General features: G+C 37.2%; 1 protein-coding gene across 1 annotated transcript in view; it reads left to right on the forward strand.

Annotated features, from left to right (window-relative positions):
- Positions 1-3,224: 3,224 nt before the first annotated feature.
- The window catches only part of GTDC1 (glycosyltransferase like domain containing 1), a 382,022-nt gene continuing 361,421 nt past the window's right edge, over positions 3,225-23,825 (forward strand). The window contains exon 1 of the mRNA XM_007934950.2: positions 3,225-3,409. Within this exon, the coding sequence (XP_007933141.1) occupies positions 3,231-3,409 (179 nt within the window). The 5' untranslated portion in view covers positions 3,225-3,230. The remainder of the gene's footprint in view (positions 3,410-23,825) is intronic.

Here is a 23,825-nt window from a genome sequence, read left to right on the forward strand (position 1 = left end):
TTACCCTACGTGCTTGTGAGGATCTGTGGTGTCAAAGTGACCACCTTTTAGTTTCCTCTGGTTGCTGCTAAAATGAGTAAATAGTGTACTCCCTTCACATTTTGGCCATTTTCACCAAAATAGCAAAAATCTTTTTTAACAAAGTTTTTTTTTAACCTCATGCCTATTTGTTTTAAGCAGTGCTTTCTAAAAGAAAACTCAAGCACAACGAAAATATTTGAGCCATTCTTTAATGTGCTGTTAGGACATTTGGTTTGAATCTTATATTTAAAATCAGCTTCCCCCCTTTACTTGAATCTAATGGGAATCATCTTTCTTCCAGGTTGTGCTTCAAGAAGACTACAGGGAGGAACACATTTTCCTCTTGCCACAAAAGTTGCAATAGAAGTAAGTGAGGAGGTGCCATATGTCTGTCTCCACAAAACACACAGAACAAATTTCCATGAATCAAAGCCACTAAGTATAGTTTTCAGAGGTGGTAGGACATAGTTACTTTCCCTAGAAAAATACCCAAAGTGCAGGCACACCCATTGGCCACCAGAAAAATGCCCAAGTAAATGCTAGTTCAAACCTGTACATTTCACTCTTCTTACTGAGCTATTTAAGGGGTGGATATGTACTATAGCTGTAATCTTTTTTTTTCCCTCTTTTCTATTTTTTGACCTCCCACACATCTGGTGTTCAGTTCTGCTTACTGTCTTGAATCTGTAGCAGCACCTACACATACTGCCTCCACAGTGGCTGATGGTTTGCAGATAACTTATGATTCAGATACATAAGAAACATCTGTAAAAAAAAGATGATACCTGCTCTAGATTAATCATGGAAAAGGTGGAGTAATGAAGAATCAGAAAGTATTTTTCCTCCTAATATTGGTATTACTTTCTTTGAGGTTTTATGAGTGAAATATTCTTTAGAGTGGTTTATGTCATATTCCATCACTTAGGGAAAAATCTCAGGTCATATTTACTAGAACCTTTTAGAGACCTTTTAAGGCTATACAGGACTATACACCTTAGAATGATTAGGTCAGAGGAAATGAAGCAAGATAGTAGATATCTTTGATGTGATCTAGTAAGCAAATTAATGTTCAACTGCTTTTATTCTGTCTCTCTTGAAATTTTTGATACGGTTTTTGAAATTGCCTTTTTTATTAGTCTCTCAGTTACTTTCTAGTAGTTTCCATCATTTAAAGGATTAATGGTTAGCACTTTGTTGAACTTGAAGGGAATTACTTAACATCCCATTATTATAGCAGAAGTCTCCAGCTTGCCTGAAAATACTGAGCTGCAAAGCTCAGTCTCTGAGCTCACTTCTTACTCACAAAACCTGTAAGGTTCTCGCATTCATATTTGAAATGTGAGCTGCTGATTTCAAATGTATGTATACATGCACCTTTGCCATGTCAAAATTTTTCTGGGTAGGGGACTATGGTTGAAAATAACTGTGTTTAAAATGATGGAGGGGACTCCACAATATCCTTTCTTCTTACGTAGAATGATTTATACTAATAAATGAAGGGTATAAATACTTTGTCACAAGGTGCAAGCTACTATGCTTCACATGCATTATCTTATTTTATCTTCACAGTGTGCCTCTGAGATTAGTACTGTTACCTATAGCTTAGAGAAGAAGAAACTGAATTCTACCAGATTAGGTAATTTGTCTAGAGTTGTACACAGCTAATAAGTGACAGAGCTAAAGTTCAAACTTGGATAACCCTGACCATAGGGTTCATGCCTTTCCACCTGAGAAATACTGCCTCTTATTTTGCATATAAGTGAACTTATACACACACACATACATTTGTGTGTGTATGTGTGTGTATATATATATGTGTGTGTGTATATATATATATACACATACATATTTGTGCTCATTGGAAGATTCAGATATCAAGAAAAAAACTCTTTTCAGTTCATCCATTTCTTTCCTAACCACTTGAAACATTTTGCTGTGAAATGCAATGTAAGTAGATATTGCTTTGACTGAGCAAGGTGAAGTATAGTTTTATTAGTGAAAGAACATTATTGAGTTGTTGAGACTACGAATTTTGTGAGAAAACATTAAGAAAAGTAATAGGCTGTTTAATGATTGGTATTAAGTCATAAAGGAAAATTCAAACATGAGGAATATTTTTTAAACAATATAGTATTTGTGTATACAGTGATATTCCTCCCTTATTTCTTAGATATAATTTGAAATGAACTTTTTTTCACATTAATACACATATTTTTATTTCACTGAGCACATAAACAAGAATTATACCATTAAAATGAGAATTAACTTGATAGCCAATTCTCCCATGATGAAATTTCACAATGTCTTTAATAATCCCTTTACTGCTACTTTATCCCTCTCAGTGGACTTCTTGTTTGAAGAAGGTTGTAGAAACCTTGCTTGTTCACAAGCATATAGCTTCACTCCATTTTCTTGGTGTTCTTTTGGGGATAGATATTGACAGTAGTGGGGAAGTGGTTAAGGTGCACTGAGTGGTGGAATATCCCAAGAAATTGTGTCCAAAGAGTTTTGACATGAGAACTGAGATTTAACTCCCTCACTGATCTAAAATGTTATGAATGTGCTTTCTTCTACACATAGGTTCATTGAAGAGTGATAACTGGTGAATTTAAAGATGCATTGCTATCAGAATTAAAGAGTCAAAGCATTTGTGAACTGGAAAGGGCTTACAAATGAAGGGCTCTTGGAGTGGAAATCTTAGGAGATGAGTTCAGTGATTTTTCAAGATTTAACTTCTAGATAAGGCAGGTTCTGAGATTATTGAATCAAGGTGCAGCCGTTCCAACTGGGAAATGACTGATGATAGTGGAAGAAGGCTTGAAACTTCCTGGAATAGAGCAAACTGAGTAATAATGGAAGTAATCTTAGGGTGTAAAAAAACAGAAATCAGAAAAGTAAAACAACCTTTATTTCTTCTTTTTAACATGAATGACACAAAAGTAGCAGTTACAAAAATGTAAACTTTAAATGTTATACACATTTTAAAAAAGTACGATAAACTTATTTTAAAAAAGGTATGACTATAAGTGATTTGTATTGTCCCTCTAAGCATAACATTTAAACTTAAAAAATCTATACACACACACACACATCATATATATATATATATACATACATACATACACATATATATGTATATGTATGCCTATGTATATTTGAAATTTTTCTCTTTTTTTTGTTCTTTAGAATCTGACAATTTGAAAGGGCCAATGAGTATTCTTATCATTGAGGCATTCTATGGAGGGTCCCATAAACAGCTTGTGGATCTGCTGCAAGAAGAGTTAGAAGACTGTGTCCTGTATACCCTTCCTGCTAAGAAATGGCACTGGAGAGCACGGACTTCAGCTCTATATTTCTCTCAGAATGTTCCCATCAGTGATCATTACAGGTAATTATAGCTTCTACAGGTAATTATATATCTTCATCTTGTTTTTAATGTTCCTGTTGTAAGACTGTTTCTCCTGTCGGCATCTTTGAGAATCCTAACAACTGTAGAAGTGATCATTTGACTGTGGTAGACATTCCTGAAGAGACAGCAGAGCATCAAAAGTACTGACACTCTAAGGGCACCTGACTGATAGTAAAGTGACCTCATTTAGAACCTGTATGCCATTTATTTTGTGATTTTTTTCATATGCATGAGTAAAGATGTGTGTAAGATTTTTTGGCATGAGATGAGAACTGATCTTGGATGACTTGGTTTATTTAGTTCCATGACCACCAATGCCTCCTTTTAGTGAGCATGCTATTTCAGTTCAGTTTATTATGTCTGCTACATACTAGGAGTTAGGGTTGAGAAAATGGATATGGCTAAGGTCTGTGCCCTCACAGGCCTCAAACACTACTGAGCTAGGGATTAACATGCAAGTCAAATGAGACTATGAAAGATGGAGAAGTCGGTTTTGACTGTGAGAAACTGAAGATGGCTTTATCGAATTGGCAACTTTTGATTACTTGAAGGATAAGTAGATTTTAGGAGACACAGACCTCAATTCTAAATTATACTTGGTGAGAAAGTGGGAACTAAGTTTGACCTATTAGAAAGAATTTTACTAGACACATTGAAAAGATAGATAAGAAATAGTGTCGACATTTTTAGGGGGAACAAGTAGACTAGAGCACTGCACTCCCACCCAACCTCCTACCAAGGCTACTACCTCTTTATTCTCTGTTCATGTGTACTGTCTTGTGTCTCTTAATTGTTAAATCATGGAATATTACCCTACTGTGGTTTACATGCCTGCTGTTCTTGCCATTCTGGGCCCCTCTGTGTAGGAATGCATTGTTTTAGGCAGGATGAGGAGTGCCAGGCTAGTAGTTAATGGAATTTGAGCAGACAGGTTGTTAGAGGAAGGGCATGCTGCAAGCTTCAGTGCCCACCTTGGCTTCCGCAGCCATACCCATCTGTTGTTTCTAAGGTGGAGCAGCCACAAGGGAGAGAGCAGCTCGTGATTTAAATATAGGCTGCTGTTCTTAGTAGTAATTTGAGGGATTCAGAGAAAACCCATTTTGTGTATGAAAACCGTACATCGTCTCTGAGAATTCAGATTGTCAGGTGGAAAAGCAGTTGAAAACTCAAGTCATGTTGCTTAGGATTTTACAGGTAAAATGCTGTTTTGGTGCATATTGAAAATTTTGTATTTTTTAAATCTAAGGTATATCTTTTCTTCCATAATTTAATGTTTTATATTATGTTATCAACAAGGAAATATTATTGATTCATCAGAAGTATGAGAAATATCAATGAATATATCAATATGAAATTTTTAAAGTCAATAAGACTATTGCTACATTAAAATATGATTGTTTACAGTTGCTTTCATATGTCCTATAATTGTGTTTTCTAAACAATAGCTTTGGGAGCTCTGGTAGCATAGTGGCTAAGACACTTGCCTGCTAACCAGACGGCTGGCGGTTCAAATCCACCAGCCACTCCTCGGAAGGAAGGTTGGGCAATCCTAATTCCGTAGTGATACTGCCTCGGAAACCCAAGGAGGGGTCGCTATGAGTCGGGGCCGACTCGACGGCACATAAAAACAACAACAACAACAAACAATAGCTTTATTGCTTCAGGTCAGGTATTCTGGGTGACTTTATGGCCCAGTTTCCTTTAAAATGACCATTGCATATAATGAATTTCTCCAGTTATTTGCACTTTGGAACAGACCCTTCTGTATCTACTGTTTGATTTCATTTTGATTATGTAGTTTTTCAGAATCAGTTTTTGTCTGAGAGCTGTTTAATTGGGGATAGCATGCAAACAAACACTTCTGTTCATTTGGCTTCCCACCCTCTTTGAGTCCCGAAGCATTTGAGTATCACGTTGCTCTTTGAAGCTGTCTTATTTGGGAGGTGGATTTCTGAAAGACCATGATGTGAAGTTTTGCTTTCTCATAGCTGTGACTTTCAGTGCCTAACAGCAGTTGGTACCCGTGATCTCTCAAGGTCAGCCTTTAAGCTGTGTAGTTAACACTTCACACAAAGATATACCTCACCAGTTTAACTTCCCTTTGTATTTGACTAATGATAACTTATTTACTCTTTACCAAATAATTTTTTTCAAATACTTTTGGGACCAAAATAGCAGCTTCAAAACTTTCAATAAGTTTAAAAAATGTGCCCACTTAATCCTTTGAAGTTCAAGAATAACCTTATTTACACTAGATAAAATCTGATTTCAGAGAGACATTTAAAGATAAGAAGTTTGTGCTTTCCAGTTACTTACTCATTTTTACATTTAGAAAATGTAATCATGAAAATTCATAAAGGTAAAATAATAGAACACTTATATTGCCTCCTATGCAAAATTACTCTGAACAAGTAGGAATGTGTCTAAGGAGACCTTGAAAGTAGGTTCATACATTATTTTCGTAAACTTCTGTACATGTAGTTGTTACTGTTACACGTTTATCGTCTGGAATTATTTTATTAAAAAAGTAATTGCTTTAACCTAATAAATCAGTTTGATTCTATTTTATTTTGATAGCTAAAAGAATACATCATGATTCACATTACAGCCACCCAATTTTATTATAGATTACAAAAGCTTAAGTTCTCTTTCTCAAAAGGACTGGGTGCTTGTTATTGTTCGTATGTTGTATTAAATCTTTGCCTTCTGGGAAATTCACCAGATGCAGACTAGAGCATGAAGGAAAGCCTTAAATACTGTATTCTGAAATGTATGAATCATTTGTTACAGCATCAGACATTTCCCTAATTTCTTAGAATATATCTTAATCTCGGTATCAAGGACATTTCATTCATTTTTCTTTCTGTAGTACCTTTATTGAACTAAACGAGTCACTGTTATTTAAAATTATTTTTTTCACTCTCAGATGCTTACAATTGTATTTCTTTTTTTCTGTCAGGTATTGTGGCAAATACTGATCATTGTCTGCTTCATAGTCCTTCCTTCCTGTTAACAGAACCATATTTTCCTTTGGCGTGGCTAAGTACCCAGCTCCTAGAAATGAAGCGTGATGGACCTAACTTAGTCACAGTGATCCCCTTCTTTGCCTAGTACTCCTTTCCCTTGCTTTCCTTACTGCTAGGGTTGAAGACTGGGCAATCTACTTCCTTAAAGACTTGATGGCAGTAAGTTTGGTTTTGGTTTAGGGTTGTTCAAATGAGCCCTGGTGTTACAACAGTTAAGTGGTTGACTGCCAACTGAAAGGTTGGTGGTTCGAATCCACCTAGCACCTGCACTGGAGGAAGACTTGAATATCTGCTTCCGTAAAGATGACAGCCAGGAAAACCCTGTGAGGCAGTTCTACTGTGTCACTTGGGGTTGCTGTGAATTGTAATTGATTCACCAGCACCCAAAAAAAACACCACCACTGTTGGTCATATTACCAACTTCTGGCAAATGAGAGTTAAGTGGAAGATTTCTGGGGGAGCCTGGATTAGACTTTTGTTTTGAAAAACATAGCTCCTAGTTACCCGAAAAACAACCCTGTCCCTAAAACATCTAGAAATGCTTTGTTAAATATAACAGATTTTTTTTTAACTCCATAGGAAAGTAAGAGAACTCTGTAGGGCCCCAAGTTAAGAGAGATCTGGAGATTAGAGTGGCAAGTTGGCTTTGAAGTTACGACTGCCTAATTTTTATTTAGGGCACTGCCTAAATAAATTATGTTACATTCTGAAAATAATGTATAGCCATAAATGGAATGAGGAAGCTTTCCAGGTACTCTTATGGAGAGCTCTCCAAGACATACTAAGTGACACATTAAACGGTGTATTACATGCTATCTTTGATAAAAAGAAAGGGGAGTTTAAGAATGAAACAATGGGAGAGTACATGGGAGAGACTGGGAGAGACAGCAGAGGCTGTCTGTGCACCACCCATATCTCTCAGACCTCTAGGTGTGCCTGGGTCAAATTCCTCCTGCCAGTGTCTGTGGCACTTTGCCTGAGGGAGCAGGCAGCTCTGCCAGAGCAGGCAGCATGCTGGGAGCAGCCCTCCACAAATGATCATCGCTTTTCAGATTAGATCATTCTCAAGTGTGTACAGAATAGAAATCTTTAACAAAGATTCCCCTAAATCCTATGTATCAATGAAATATAAATGCATAATTCTGAATAATTCAAGGGTCAAAGAAGAAATCATATTGGATTCTAAAAAGATAGAACTGAATAATAATGAAAATAATATATATCACAATGTGAGATGCTTCTAGAATGACAGATGCATCCACATCATCTTTGTTAAAATAATTATGCTATTATTATTATTATTTGTGGTATATAGGGCCCTCTGAAACTTGTGGCCCAAGACTTGTGGCATCTCTTATTTCGGATTTAAGAGGGAGCTCTGGTAGCATAGTGGCTAAAAGCACTTGACTGCTCACCAGAAGGCTGGCGGTTCAAACCCACCAGCCACTCCTCGGAAGGAAGGTTGGGCAATCCTACTTCCGTAGTGATACTGCCTCGGAAACCCAAGGAGGGGTCGCTATGAGTCGGGGCCGACTCGACGGCACATAACAACAACAACGACAAATTGGGAAAGAAACAAGGATAAGAATAAAATAATGAAATTGAAAACATATAATGGAGATGAACAAACTGACGATATTTTGAAATAATAAAATTGGTAAACCACAGGCACAATTTATTATTTTTTTTAAAAGGCATAAATATTTTTTGGAATAAAAAGAAGCATAACTTCAGATAAAGCACAAATCAATAAAAAAATGAGAAATGCTCTGAATAACTTACGCTAATATATTTGGAGACATAGACAAATTGGATGTTTTCTTAGAAAAGTATAGCTGAGAAAACTTCACTCAGAATGAAATAGAAAACCTGAATGGACCTATAATCATTAAAGACATCAACTCGTTAGCTAATATTCTGTCCACCAAGAAAGAAGCTGGGTTCTGTGTGTGCCTGGTTTGCTGTACCAGTGCTGTCTTGCCTCTTTTCACACTTGTGGTACTTGAGATTGAGTGTCTTTATTTAGTTTTTTTTTCTTTTTAGGTTTTCTGTTACTTGTAGCGGTAAGAATCCCAACTGTTAATAGGTGTTGGCTATCATTGTAATGTTTTTTACTCCCTCCCTCCTACCTTTTTTAAAAATTTCCAAGGCAGGACAAGGAAAACCAATCGTTAGAAAATATATCAAATGAAAGATCAATCATGTTAAATAATGCATAAAATGAAATTAAAACTTAAGGTGAAATTTGATTATTGGTAATTCTATTATTTGCTGTGTTCTTTAATGATACTATGCCTGAGGTTTTTGACTAAGCAGATTCTATGTCACAAAGAGTGTTATTTTTTTCTTAAATAAGCTACTTCTATTGAAATATTTAGTAAAACTTTCTTTGAGAAGATGACTGACTTTAGCTTTATATGTATGTATGTTGTTCGTAGCTAGCCCTTGTGAATAAAGGCATAGCTAGCTAGTGGGTTTAGGTGAATTAATAAGGGAGCTTGTGGTTTCTTTAACAATTCTCAAGTGTAAATCAGTTATATAGTTCTTACTTTGCTTGGCAGTTATATCTTTTTTAAAATATATTTTTTAATCTTTTGTTAAATATATCACTTTTGAATAATTTAAAGAATCCCTGGTGGCACAATGGTTAAAGCTCTCAGCTGCTAGACAAAAAGGCGGACAATTTGAACTCATTAGCCACTCTGCAGGAGAAAGATGAGGCAGTCTGCTACTGTAAAGATTTACAGCCTTGGAAATCCTATGGGACAGGTCTACTTTGTTCTGTAGGATCACTGTGAGTTTGAATTAACTGGAAGACAATGGGTTTGGTTTTTTGAAAAAGTTAACAATATTTTAATCACAAATCACCAGTTGTTATTAATACCATCTTAATCATGAAAATACTTCTTATTACTATGGATCATAGTTATAAATATAAAATTTAAGTAAGTATAAAACTACTAAAATAAAGAGTATAAAAAATTTGAGGTGATTGAATAATAATTTGTGTGTAGGTGAAGTATCGTTAAGGTGGTCATTTTATATTATCAGAATAAGATACTATATGATTAAATGTTAATAATAATAGGTAGTATTCTTGAATACTTACAGTGTGCTAAACTTACTACAACTTCCCACTGTCCCCACTGTTGTAGAGTCAGATCCGACTCATAACGACCCCTCCTTGGGTTTCTGAGGCAGTATCACTATGGAAGTAGATTGGCCAACCTTCCTTCCGAGGAATGGCTGGTGGGTTTGAACCACCAACCTTCTGGTTAGCAGCCAAATGCCTTAGGCACTATGCTACCAGAGCTCCTGCAACTTAGAGAGGTAGATATTGTATCTTGCTTCTATAGAGAAGGAGCCTTAAGAGAGAGTTATTTGCACTGTGTTACACAGCCAGTTAGGGGTGGATATGTGATTTGAACTCAAGTCTGGCCAACTGCAAAGACCATATACTGTTCGTTCTTTTTAAGTACATTCTCTTAACCATTATGCTATCTTAATTCCCTCCTGAAGCAGGGTAAAGTAAGTCCTGATTAAAATAAATATTTCTAGATTGTACTTGGGAGCTCTGGTAGCATATGCCTAAGGCACTTGACTGCTAACCAGAAAGTTGGCAGTTCAAACCCACCAGCCACTCCTTGGAAGGAAGGTTGGGCAATCTACTTCTGTAGTGATACTGCCTTGGCAACCCAAGGAGGGATCGCTATGAGTCAGGTCTGACTCGACGGCACATAACAACAACAACAGGCTCATGATCACATAAATAATAATACTCTGTTTAGAATACCCAGTACCTGCCATTCCCAAATTATCCTGAAACTGGTAAACCATGAAATTTTCTACATGGTTTATGAACTTAATAACGGCAGCGTTGCATTATTGCGCAGATCACTTGTTTTATATCTTTACTAGCTGTGTGTACTTCTAATATTGTGTAAATAATTTTCAGCATCCTGTAGTCTCACTGAGACCTTCCATATCACTGTTGCCTGGCCTACAGGCCTCCTTCACCTGTACTGCCTTGTTGTAGGATTCTGTTTAGTATGTTGTTGTACCAGACTTGCTCTCCTATCTGGCCAGCACACACAACAGCCTTCCAGTATTTGTGCAACCCTTAAGCCTTCCTCCATAATATTTCATCTCAGTGAAGTCACCTCTGATTGACAGTATTGTTCAGTTTAGCCATCTGGATTTTATGCTGAAAATGGAGCTGACCATAACACTGCAGAAATACAACAATTCTGCAAACCAAATAACTAACCATTCAGTTAGTGTCTCTCTTTGGTCTCTATTTCTCTCTCCCACATATGTACACATTGTAAATATACAAGAATGATTACACTTTTAATTACATTAACACATTCTCTATTGACAAACTGGAAATTAAGCCTGATACATGCTCCTTAGAGGATGGTTTTCAGGCTTTCATCTTTTTCACTTTTCTTTGTGTTCCTTTGTCAGTGTTCTCATGAAGTAAAATACTCCAGCAGTAGGAAAAAAAAAAAAATTCTTGTTATGGAGTTCGTAGTTTATTCTCACCCCAAGTTGCTAATTCAGAAGTGTTTGTACAGTTAGTGGCATGTACTGTGAAGCTACAGCTTCTGAGGAGTTAAGCACAGCAGTGCAACTTTGAGCATATATGTTTATTATCCCTTCTATCTTATTTTAAAAAGTAAGCTATTACATGTGAGATTCTATACTGTACCCTCCAGGTATGGACACAAGATATTATTTGTAATAGACCCTGCTTCTTAAAGACCTTGAGGGTAAATATCCCATATATTTACCTTTTGAAATTTGGGAACTATATTTTAAGAGACAAACGGGATGTTTATTACACTTTCACAGAGGGAGAAAATCATTATTTTTAATGAACAGAATAGAAAAGAAAAAAAAAAATACCCTCACCTCAAATGGACGCAAAATGTACTATCGTATAAAAGAGCTCTTATTGTAGTGTGTAAATCTGGATAGTTGTGCTTTTGTAAATAACATGTTTGTTTCTGATGTAATAATTCAGACTTGACATCTGACCTTTGTTGGTGATGTTGGATGCCATTGAGTCCATTTTCATTCATTGAGACTTCGTGTGATAGAGTCGAACTGCTCCATAGGGTTTTCTAGTCAGTAGTCTTTATGCAAGCTATCAGCAAGTTTTTCTCCCACAGAGCAGTTGGTGGATTCGAACTGCCAATCTAATATTTTGTTAGGCAATTGAGCACTTAACCCTTGTCCCAAGTCTGACGTTGTTGTTGTTGTTGTTATGTGGCATCGAGTTGGACCCGACTCATAGTGACCCCTCCTTGGGTTTTCGAGGCAGTATCACTACGGAAGTAGATTGCCCCATCTTCCTTCCGAAGAGTGGCTGGTGGATTTGAACCGCCAGCCTCCTGGTTAGCAGTCAAGTGCCTTAGCCACTATGCTACCAGAACTCCTAAGTCTGACATTAGAGCCCTTCTAATCTATTCATTTCAGGTGTTCAGTGTCTTCATCATCATCTCCATAGCATTGAAAACACATTTAGAAAAGGAATAGTATTTCAATTGCATTTCCATTCCCTACATTTATTTATTTGAGAAAGTTTGTTGCTTTTTTTAAGGGTTTAGTCAGTGAAATATATTTGCTATATAGTGGCAAACATATTTGCTTCTATGGAGTTAGCAACAGGTGTAGGTCTCCTCCTTACTGATTTTGGGCCTGTAAAGCTGTGATGCAGGTATTTTGTTGCCCTTTTCTTCCCTTAAGCCTTCTAAGGAACCTTTGGTGCTCGTTTATTCACTGGGGATCAGATTTAACCTCCTGTGGATACATTGTCCTTCTTGTCCACTAACTGACTAATTCTTCTACATCTTTCTGTTGTTAAACTCCTCCAGAGTTCAAGCCATATGATTTCACTCACATGATGGACTTGCTGATCTCCTGACCAGCCATGTCCAAAGAGATAACTGTAAGGGGGAGACAGAAGCAGAGTTAAGCTTGATGCTGTTTTTAGCTGCCACTGAATCAGCCCTCAGCTCATTGTGACCCATGCACAATGGAACTGAACATTCAGACTGCTATAACCCACTCACTGGCTGAGTTTTGGAAATATATAGCTTGGTCTTTCTTCCTGTTCCTGCCTAGTGCTGACCAAAGAGCACTCATGTCCATTTTATGCTTTTATCTTTCTAAAAATTATAGTCCTCTATAGATCTTAGTGAATTTCTTCCTGTAAACAATCTCTCCTGTATTTTTCTTTGTTCACCATATAATACTGATAATAAGAATTTCACACTTCTCTTTAGGAAAAATTCTTGGTGAATATGTGTAGCCAAAGGAACTCTGGTGGTGTAGTGGTTAGCACATTCGGCTGCTAACCAAAAAGTTGATGGTTTGAAGTCACCCGCCACTCCACAGAATGAAGACTGAGGCAATCTACTTTCTTAAAGATTTACATCCTTGGAAGCCTTGTGGGACAGTTCCACCCTGTCCTATGGGGTTGCTATGAGTTGAAATTGACTTGATGGCAATAGGTTTGGTTTTGGTTTATGTGTAATTGAGAGAGGACCGGAGTGGTGGGATGGTTTGGCCAAGATCCCACTGGAATAGTTCATTATTGGCTCAGGTTTCTTTTATTCTTTTCCCTAACCAGTTACAATCGAGTCAGTTCTGACTCATGGTGAGCCCACACGTGTTAGAGTAGATGTGTGCTCTATTAACGTGTTTAATGGCTGGATGATTTTTTGGAAATAGATCACCAGATCTTTCTTTCGAGGCACCTCTTAAACATTCAGCCTTTTGGTTAGCATCTGAGTGCCTTAATTATTTACACCACCCAGGGTCTCCATCCTTTCCTAATCGTTATGTATTAAGAACTTTTACATTAGGAGCCAGTGCCTGTGCCAGGACTAGAGAGAGAAAGCCAAATTAGACAAACTTGGACATAACAGTGCTGGCACAAAATGAGCACTTAGTAAACCATTTGTTGATTGAAAGAAAGCTTAGTATCTATGTACTAATACTGAAAAAACCAAACCAAAACCACTGCCATCAAGTTAATTTCGACTCACAGTGACCTCCATTGGGTTTTCAAGGCAGTAAATCTTTATGGACGTAGATTGCCCAGTCTTGCTTCTGTAGAATGGCTATTGGGTTTAAACCACCAACCTTCTGGTTAGCAGTCAGATGCCTTAGGCACTGTGCTACTACAGTTCTTTGTACTAGTACCAGTACACTTAATTAAATTATCCCTGATAAAAAACCTTTGGTAACTCCCCATTGCATACGTGAAAATCCAGATAACCCTGGGTCCTATCTGCCTCTGCAACCTTATTTTCTACCACTTTCATTCTGTTAATCTGTTGTAGCCACGCTGTCCTTGTGTACCCACTTTGGAAAGTCAAGCTCTTTCCTGCTTCAAGCTCTATTGCTACTTGCCGGTCCTTCAGCTTGTAACACTTACTCATGGCACCTCCATGTGCCTTTTGTTCTCCACTTTGATTACTTCTTCTCATCTTTCAAGTCGTAGTTAAAATTTCACCGTCTCAGGGAGGCTTTTGCTGACCCCCCTGTCTAAAATAAGCCCTCTATTTCAGCTTCTTGATCTTTTCCTCACTAATAAAATTTGATATAACTTGTAATTAGTTTGTTTGATTTTTAAAAAATAATGCTTTAGGTGAAAGTTTATATAGCAAATTAGGTTCCCCTTTACTAATTTTTATACAGATTGTCCCATGCCATTGGTCACAGTTTTTACAGTGTGTCAGCTTTATAATTATTTCCTTCTGTTTGTTCTTTTTCCATTGATCTCTCTTCCCCTCCTCTCCTTGGTTTCTCATCTTTCCTTTTGGGTAACTGTTGACGGTTTAGTCTCATATAGTTAATTGTTTAACGGAACACATTAATCATGGATGATATTGTTTATTTTATGGCTAACTATTATTTGACTGAAAAGTGACCTATAGAAATAGCTTTAATTCCACATTCCGTTTTAGGAATTTGAGTTTTGCTGTATGTTTTTCTGCCATTCTGTCTGAGACCTTGCATCCCAGGTCAGTATAGTCAGCAGTGATAGTTAGGTACCATCTAGTTCTTCTTGTCTCAGGTTACCAGAAGAGGCTGTGGTTCATGTGAGCTGTTAGTCCCATGAATTAATTAGTTTCTTCTTTGAGCCTTTGATTTCCTTCTGCTTCATATGAGACCAACAATTTTATCTTAGATACCACTCATAAGTTTATAGGACCCCAGATGCTACTCACCAAACTAAGATACAGAACATTATTTTCATGAAATATGTTATGCCAATTTACTAAGTTCTCTCTCAAGACTGTGGTCCCAAGACTTTTAACCCTGAAAACCAACTCCACAAGTTGTGTGCTTATGTCTATGAATCCTCTATAACTGTGCCCTCATGTGGTTTGTTCGTACATGGATATAAATACAGTACTGTGGTAGTTAAAGTTGTATGTCAACTTGGTTGGGCCAAGTGGCTGGGCAGCTAGTGGTAGTCATTTTCCATGATGAGACTGGCAATCAACTCCATGGTGGGATCCACCACAAGCAGCTGGGTAGCTGCTTTAGGGATGTGGTCTGCTTCCTGTACATAAGCAGGAGCTTTGGGAATGGTCTCTAGCTTATGGCACGCTTGAATCCTGCATGTAGCTGTGTTGTTGTTCAGCAGCCTCCCATGCTCTGCTGACCTTGGAACTTTCAATGGACTTGAATTAATGGCCTGCCATGTGGTTTGGTAACATCGGGACTGTGCCTTTTTACTTGTCAACCTTGGGCTTGTCAATCTTAGCAGCCAGTAGCTGTCTGAGTGGAAAAGCCTCTAGCTCTAGTAGGCTGGGAGCAGGAGGCAGAGCTGAAGCCCAAGGTTGAGGGGCTTTCACACAGCCCCTAGAGCCTGGCACCTTGAACTCAGACTTAAAGCCTCCATACTGTAAGAAAATAAACTCCTGTTTGTTGAAGCATCCCATTTTTTTTTTTTTTTTTTTTGTGGTATATTCCTGTTGGAGCAGCGCTAGGTAACCAGAATAAGTACATATAAGTGTGTATGCACACGTGCCCATAGATACACCTATACTTGCACATGCATTTACTTGCATATGCCTTCCTAAACACACTTGTGCATCCATATTTATATAACCACACACAGTTCTTCTTTTCCACTCTTGTTGCAAAATTATGTTATAGCCATTTAGCTAAATTGCCCCTTTTTCTTGTGTGCTTTTTTTAAAAAATTTTTATTGTGATTTAGGTGCTGATTTATAAAGCAGATTCATTTTATTCTCAACAATTCATGTACATTTGGTTGCATGGCCCTGATTACAATTCCCAACCATAAAAAGCTCTCCTCCCATCTCCTTCCTCCCTGAGACTGCCCCTTCCCTATGCCCTTCTTATCTGTGTATTCCTGTCTGTCCAGCCTTCCCTATATGTGAACGCTGCCCTTCTGATGTTTCATGGTTGACTGATCTAAGGGGTGCATCTGCTTGGGTTAGGTGTTGTGCTTGTAGGTCTTTCTACTGTTGGGCTGAGAGTTAATCTGCTGAAGTGAGTCCTTTTCCAGGCTTGAAGGATAACCTGGGGCCATAGTCTCAGGGGCTCCACTAGTCTCTATCTGACTAGTAATTCTGGCCATTTTTGTGTTTTTTAATTTTGTTCTACCTTTTTCCTCCCACTCTATCCAGGATCTCCAATTTTGATTCCTTTGTAAGTGGGTGGCATTGGTAGCTGGGCACCATCTAGTTCTTCTGGTATCAGGGTTGTGAAGGCTGAGGTCCTTGTGGTTCATCATATCTTTGGACTGTTTCCAAGTAACTTTGATTTTTGTCATTCTTCTTTGCTACAGACAAGAGGAGACCAATAATTGCATCTTAGATGGCTGCTTGAAAACTTTTAAGACCCCAGTCATTACTCATCAAAGTAGGATGTAGGACAAGATTTTTATGTACTGTGTTGTACCAGTTGAGCATGATGTCCCCAAGACAATGGTCTCAAGCCCACAGGCCCAGTGATTCTCTCCCTCAGGGTATTTGGTTGTTTCTGAGAAGCTACTCCAACCTTGTTCTCTGTTACTTCTGTAATGTATGTGGATAACTTTGTAGCCCAAGTGCATATGTAAGATGGTCCTCAGCCAAATCTGTCCTTGGTCTTGTGTACATTTCTATTCGCCTAACCCCACCTGATCTTCTCACCTATGTATGCATTTACTCATAGCCTAGTGTTTATTGCCACTGGTAATACAGTATTGTGCATATTTGCCTCTGTTGTCTGTATCTTTTGTGCATGTTTCTGTGTCCTCCTTTTCCCTATTGTCATTATGCTGGCCACACACTTTTGTTATATTGTCTTTCCTTTTACCCAAAAAAACATATGACTCTTAACTAGTCAGAAATTTTCCCTCCTTTTCCCTCGCATCCCTGGTAACCAACAAACTGAATTGCCTTCCTATGTAAACCATTCCTTGACTTTTTACAATAATGGACTCATACAATATTTGTCCTTCTGTGAACTCAGCATAATGCCCTCCAAATTCATCCATGTTATGAGGTGATTCGTGGATTCTTCATTGTTTTTTAATGTTGGATAGTATTCCATTGTGTGAATGTACAAGAGTTTGGTTATCCACTCATCTGTTTATGGGCACTTAGGTTATTTTTATCTCTTCACCATAGTGAATTGTGCACTGATGAATATGGGCATGCATGTGTCTATTCATGTCCTGGATCTCACCTCTTTAGGATATACTCCTAGTAATGGAATTGCTAGATCAATTGGTACTTCTAGTTTAAATTTTTTAAGGAAACACTACACTGTTTTCCACAGTGCTTGTACCATTTTGCATTCCCACCAGCAGTGTATTAGAGTTCCAGTCTCTCCACAACCTAACCAGCATTCATTATTTTCTGTCTTGTTGAACTTTGCTATAATTGCCAGGGTGAGATGATATGTCATTGTTTCGATCTTTCTCTCTCTAATGGCTAATGAAGTATGAATCTAGGAAAATTAGAAGTTGTCAGAAATGAAATAGAATGCATAAAGCTCAATATCCTAGGCAGTAGTGAGCTGAAATGGACTATTTTTGGTCATTTTGAGTTAGACAACAATGTGATCTATTGTGCCGGGGATGGTAAATTGAAGAGGAATGACGTGGCCTTCATTGTTGCAAAGAATGTTTCAAGGTCTATGCTGAAGTACAGTGCTGTCAGTAATAGGATAATCCATGCACCTACAAGGAAGACCAGGTAATAGTACTATTATTCAAATTTATGCACCAACCAGCAAAGCCAAACATGAAGAAATTGAAGATTTTTACCAACTTCTGCAGTTTGAAATTGACCAAACATGCAATCAAGATGTGTTGATTATTACTGGTGATTGGAATGCAAAAGTTGGAAACAGAGAATCATGAGTAGTTGGAAAATATGGCCTTGGTGATAGAAATGATGCTGGAGATCACGTGATGGAGTTTTGCAAGACCAATGACTTATTCATTGCAAATACCTTTTATCAACCACATAAACATAAATGATGACTATACACGTGGACCTCTCCACATGTATACACAGGAATCAGATTGACTACATCTGTGGAAAGAGGAGCTCAGTATCTTCAGCCAAGACAAGGCCAGGAGCTGACTGTGGAACAGACCATCAGCTGCTTATATGCAAGTTCAAGTGGAAGTTGAATAAAATTTTAAAAAGTCCATGACAGCCAAAATAAGACCTTCATTATATCCCACTTGATTTTGGGGCCTATCTGAAGAACAGATTTGATGCAGTGAACACCAAGGACTGAAAACCAGAGGAGTTGTGGGATGATATCAAGAACATCATCCATGAAGAAAGCAGAAGGTCATTAAAAAGATAGAAAAGGAAGAAAAGACCAAAATGGGTGTCAGAAGAGAATCTGAAACTTGCTCTTGAATGGAGAGTAGTTAAAGGAAATGGAAGAAATGACAAGATAAAAGAGCTGAACAGAAGACTTCAAAGAGCAGCTCAAGAAGACAAAGTCAGTTATTATAATGAAGCATGCAAAGACCTGTAGTTAGAAAACCAAAAGAAAAGAACATGTTTGGCATTTCTCAAGCTGAAAGACCTGAGGAAAAATTAAAGCCTCAAGTTTCAATATTGACCGATTTTATGGGCAATATATTGAATCACGCAGGCAACATCAAAAGAAGATGGAAGGATTACAGAGTCACTGTACCAAAAAGAATTGGTCGATATTCATCCATTTCAGGAGGTGGCATTTGATCAAGAACCAATGGTATTGAAGGAAGAAGTCAAAGCTGCACTGAAGCAATTGGTGTAAAACAAGGCTCCAATAATTGACGGAAAACCATTGAGATGTTTCAAATGAATGCTGCGCTGGATGCACTTACTTGTCTATTCCAAGAAATTTGGAAAACAGCTACCTGTCCAGCTGACTGGAAGAGATCCATATTTGTATCCATTCCAAAGAAAGGTGATCCCACAGAAAGTGGAAGTTATTGAACAATGTCATTGTATTTACCACACACTAGTAAAATCTTGCTAAAGATAATCCAAAAACGGTTGTAGTGGTATATTGACAGGGAACTTGCAGAAATACAAACTAGATTCAGAAGAGGATGTGGAATGAGGGATACCGCTGCTGATGTCAGATGGATCTTGGCTGAAAGCAAAGCATACCAGAAAGATGTGTACTTGTGTTTTATTGACTATGCAAAAGCATTCGATTGTGTTGCTCATAACAAATTATGGATAACATTGAGAAGAATGGGAATTCCAGAATACTTGATTGTGTTCATGAGGAACCTGTACATAGACCTGGCTGTTGTTCAAACAGAACAAAGGGATACTGAATGGTTTAAAATCAGGAAGAGAATATGTCAGGGTTGTATCCTTTCACTATATTTATTCAATCTGTATGCTGAGCAAATAATCTGAAAAGCTGGATTATGTGAAGAAGAGCGTGACATCAGGATTGGAAGAAGACTCATTAACAACCGGTGATACAACCTTGCTTGCTGAAAAGTAAAGATGAGGTGAAGCACTTACTGATGAAGATTAAAGACTACAATGTGCAGTATAGATTCCATCTCAACATAAAGAAAATGAAAATCCTCACAACTGGGCCTGTAAGTAGCATTATGATAAATGAAGAAAAGATTGAAGTTGGAAAAGATTTCATATCATTTGGTTACACAACAGCAATAGAATCAGCAGTCAAGAAATCAGATGTTGTATTGCACTAGGGAAATGTGGTACAAAAGGCCTCTTTAAAGTGCTGAAGAGCAAAGTTGTCTCTCTGCACCTAACCCAAAGTAATTTTCAGTCACCTCATATGCATGTGAAAGCTGGACAATGAATAAGGAAGACTGAAGAAGAGTTGATGCTTTCGAGTTTTGATGTTGGTGAAGAATACTGAGAATACCATGGACTGCCAGAAGAACTATCAAATCTGTCCTAGAAGAAGAGCAGCTGGAATGCTCCTTGGAAGCAAGAATGGCCAGACTTCATCTTGCTTACCTTAGTCATGTCATCAGAAGGGACCATTCTCTGGAGAAGGCATGCTTGGTGAAGTGGAGGGTCAGTGAAAATAGGGAAAATTCTCAATTAGATGCGTTTACACAGTGGCTGGAATGATGGGCTCAGGTATAGCAAAGATTGTGAGGCTAGTGCAAGACTGAGCAGTGTTTTGTTCTGTTGTACATAGGATTTCTATGAGTCGGAGCTGACTCAGTGGCACCTAACAACAACAACAACAACAGTGGCTAATGATCGTGAGCATTTTTTCATGTGTTTGTTGGCCGCCTGTATATTTTTAGTGAAATGTGTGTTCATGTCATTGGCTCATTTTTGAATTGGATTGTTTTTCTTTTTTGGTGTTCAGGTGTTGAAATTTCATGGGACTGTATTGATAAGGCTCCCCCTGCCCTTTTTTTGTTTGTTTTGGCAGTGGCCACTCGTGAATAGTGGCCTTTTAATTTATAGTGCAGAAAGTACTAGGACAAATGGGAGATTGGAATTTGGCTTAAAGAGGTATTTAGCTTGGCCACCACAATTATTTAGTGTTTTTTATTTTTATTTTTAATTCCTATAGACAGACATACATTGTCTGTTTTGGTCACAAGAATCTCTGGTTGCCTTTGTTTATACCAACCTACTTCTCATATTTATATTATTTAACTCGCCCTTTTAGACTTTTGTGTTTGTAGTTTTTGGCTTAGAATCTAAGAATCAATCCTCACATGATCTTTATTTAATATAATATGTTGAAATATACATGTACTTAAAAGAGTTTACTTAAAGAATATAAATCAGTTACGTTTGAAAGAAGCAAGATATTACAGTAGTGGAAAGAGCAGTCCTGGGTTCTAATCCCAGCGCTGCCATTAAGTGTTGGGCTTTTTAACTTTGGAGTACCCCCCCCCTTTCTTTTCTTTTTTTTTTTTTATCTATAATGGACAATTTTGGTTTCATCTAATGTTGACTTCTATGATGTCCTTAACAAGGAATTTAAAATCAAGACCAATATTTAAGAAATTCTAACATACAGGACAGATTCATCCTTTTTTCTCATTCCACTTTGTTATCAATCATTTTTTCATTTAGCTTGGTCTATTTTCTAGTCTTATATATCTCCTTGACTTTTTATTTTTATATTTAAATAGTTCTTTCTGAACTTAGAGACTTTTGAGGAATAAATTTTTTCATAATCCTTCTATCTATAGAGTCATTTTGATGTTACTTACTATTGTTCTAATCATCTGTTCCATCCTCAGAATCTCATGATTATTTGCCTTATCAAAAAGAAAGTTTTTGACTTTCATTTTAGCTCTCAGTCTTTACAGGGATAGGATAGATAAACCAGATACTCATGATGATGTATAGAAGTCATACAGAATTGTCAGTACAACATTGAAGGCAACACTCATTACAGAAGTTTAGAGGAGACGGTTTCATTCTTATCCAACAGATTCTAAGATACACTTAAGAGGATGTTAGAGATTTTGATAGGTGGAGATGGAATGGAAAAGTAGAGTAGGAGAAAGAGTGCTGTGAATAAAGGTATTAATGCAGGAAAAATAGGTACATATCTAGAAAATCCCAGAAGCTTGGTTTATCATGAACATATTCTGCATTAGGAGGATTAGTGAAATATCAATTTAAAGTGATGGGCAGATTTTGTGTAATTTATATACACTTGTGAATTCATGGTTAAGACATTAGGAAGCTTTCACTTAATGCAATAAATATCCTTTGAAGGCTTTGTTATCAGGACTTTTAATTGCACTAAGCTCTGGTGTTGTTGTTGTTGTTATGTGCCGTCAAGTCGGCCCCGACTCATAGCGACCCCTCCTTGGGTTTCCGAGGCAGTATCACTACGGAAGTAGGATTGCCCAACCTTCCTTCCGAGGAGTGGCTGGTGGGTTTGAACCGCCAGCCTTCTGGTTAGCAGTCAAGTGCTTTAGCCACTATGCTACCAGAGCTCCTAGGCTCTGGTAGCGTAGTGGTTAAAGCATTCTTATAGATTTTGGGGACTTTTCTATATATAAAATCTCATCTGTGGAGGCACAAAATTTTACTTCTTATTTTTCAATCTGGATACTTATTATTTCTTTTTCTTGTCTTATTGCTCTGGCTAGGACTTCTAATGTGATATTGAATAGAAGTGGTGAGAGCAGGCACCCTTATCTTGTCCCTGATTTCAAGGGGAAAGCTCCAAGTCTTGCTCCATCAGATATAATGTCGGCTGTTGGCTTTTCATGTATACCTTGAGTGATATTGAGGAATTTTCCTTCTATTCTAGTCTTCTGGAGAATTTTCATCAAGAATGGGTATTGGATTTTATCAGATTTATTTTATGTATCCACAGAGATGGCCATATGGCTCTTTTCCTTTGTTCTATTGTTGTGGTGATTTGTACTGATTGATTTTCTAATGTTGAACCATCCCTGCATTCCTGGAATAAATCCTACTTGGTTATGGTGTATGACTCTTTAAATATGCTGTTGGATTCTGCTTTCTAGTTTTTTGCTGATGATTTTTGCATCTGTATTCATAAGTAATAGTTTCTTTTCCTATGGTGTCTTTGTCTGGTTTGAGTATCAGGGTTATGTTTGTTTCATAGAATGAATTAGGGAGTATTTCTTTTCTATCTGTTGGAGGAGTTTAAACAGTATCGGTCAGTTTGCTCTAAATGTTTGATAGAATTCCAGTGTTATTCAAGACTTTTTGTTGTTGTTGTTGTTGGGAAGTTTTTGATCACCAATTTGATCTCTTCACTTCCTATGGATCTGTTGAGATTTTCTATTTTCTCTTGAGTTAGTTTGGGTAGGTTGTGTGCTTCTAAGAATTTGTCTGTTTCATCTAGGTTATTCATTTTGTTGTCATAGAATTGTTCATAATATTCTGTCATACTTTTCTTCATTTCTGTCTGGTCAATGTAATGTTGCCTCTTTCCTTTTTTATTTTGATTATTTGCATCTTTTCTTTGTCAGTGTAGCTAAAGGTTTGTCAATTTTATTGATCTTTGTAAAGAACCAACTCCTGGCCTTATTGATTATTTCTTTTGTTTTTCTGTTTTTTTTTGTTTGTTTGTTTGTTTGTTTGTTTTTCTTATCTTACTTATTTCTGCTCTGCTCTTTGTTGTTTTCTTTCTTTTGGTAGTCTTAGGGTTATTTTGTTTTTCTCTTTTTAGTTCCTGGAGTTGTAGAGTTAGGCTGTTAATTTGAGATCGTTTCTTTTTCTTCTTCTTTTTTTGGTAGGCATTTATTTTGTACACCCAGTTTTAATACAGATATTTATTTGTATATAAATTGATTTGGTGGGTTCTAAGATTTTTACAAAATGAAGGTAGCTAAGAATGTGAATTAAATGTTGTCATTTTTTTTATCATAATCTTAAATATAATGAAAAATTTCCATGAACTCTAAATTATATTCAAGTACATTCAAATGCACACACATACACACACCCCATATTTTTACACAGATAATACACACTTGATAGAGTTTTTACAAACTAAGCAACCCCCTTGCGTTTTGCTTACTATGTGCACTCTGCATGTTATACATAAACATAATTTCCATGTGCATATTATATGTGAAAATATGGTGGCTCAGTAATTAAATTAATTCATCAGGATAGTGGTTCAAACCCACCAGCCACTCTGCAGGAGAAAAGATGAGGCAGTCTGCTTCCATAAAGATTTATGGTGCTGGAAACCCTGTGGGGTTATTCTACTCTGTCCATAGGGTCGCTATGAGTTAAAATCAAGTCAGTGGCAGCAGGTTTGGGTTTTCTTGGGGGATATTTTATAAATGCATAATTGCCAAGCATCTAAACAACAGTTTAGTGTCATAACTACAAAGATTAGGAATTCTTGACTTA

The sequence above is a fragment of the Orycteropus afer genome, unplaced genomic scaffold (assembly GCF_000298275.1).
Source record: "Orycteropus afer afer isolate SDZICR_OR568_19922 unplaced genomic scaffold, OryAfe1.0 scaffold00023, whole genome shotgun sequence".
Classification (NCBI taxonomy): domain Eukaryota; kingdom Metazoa; phylum Chordata; class Mammalia; order Tubulidentata; family Orycteropodidae; genus Orycteropus; species Orycteropus afer.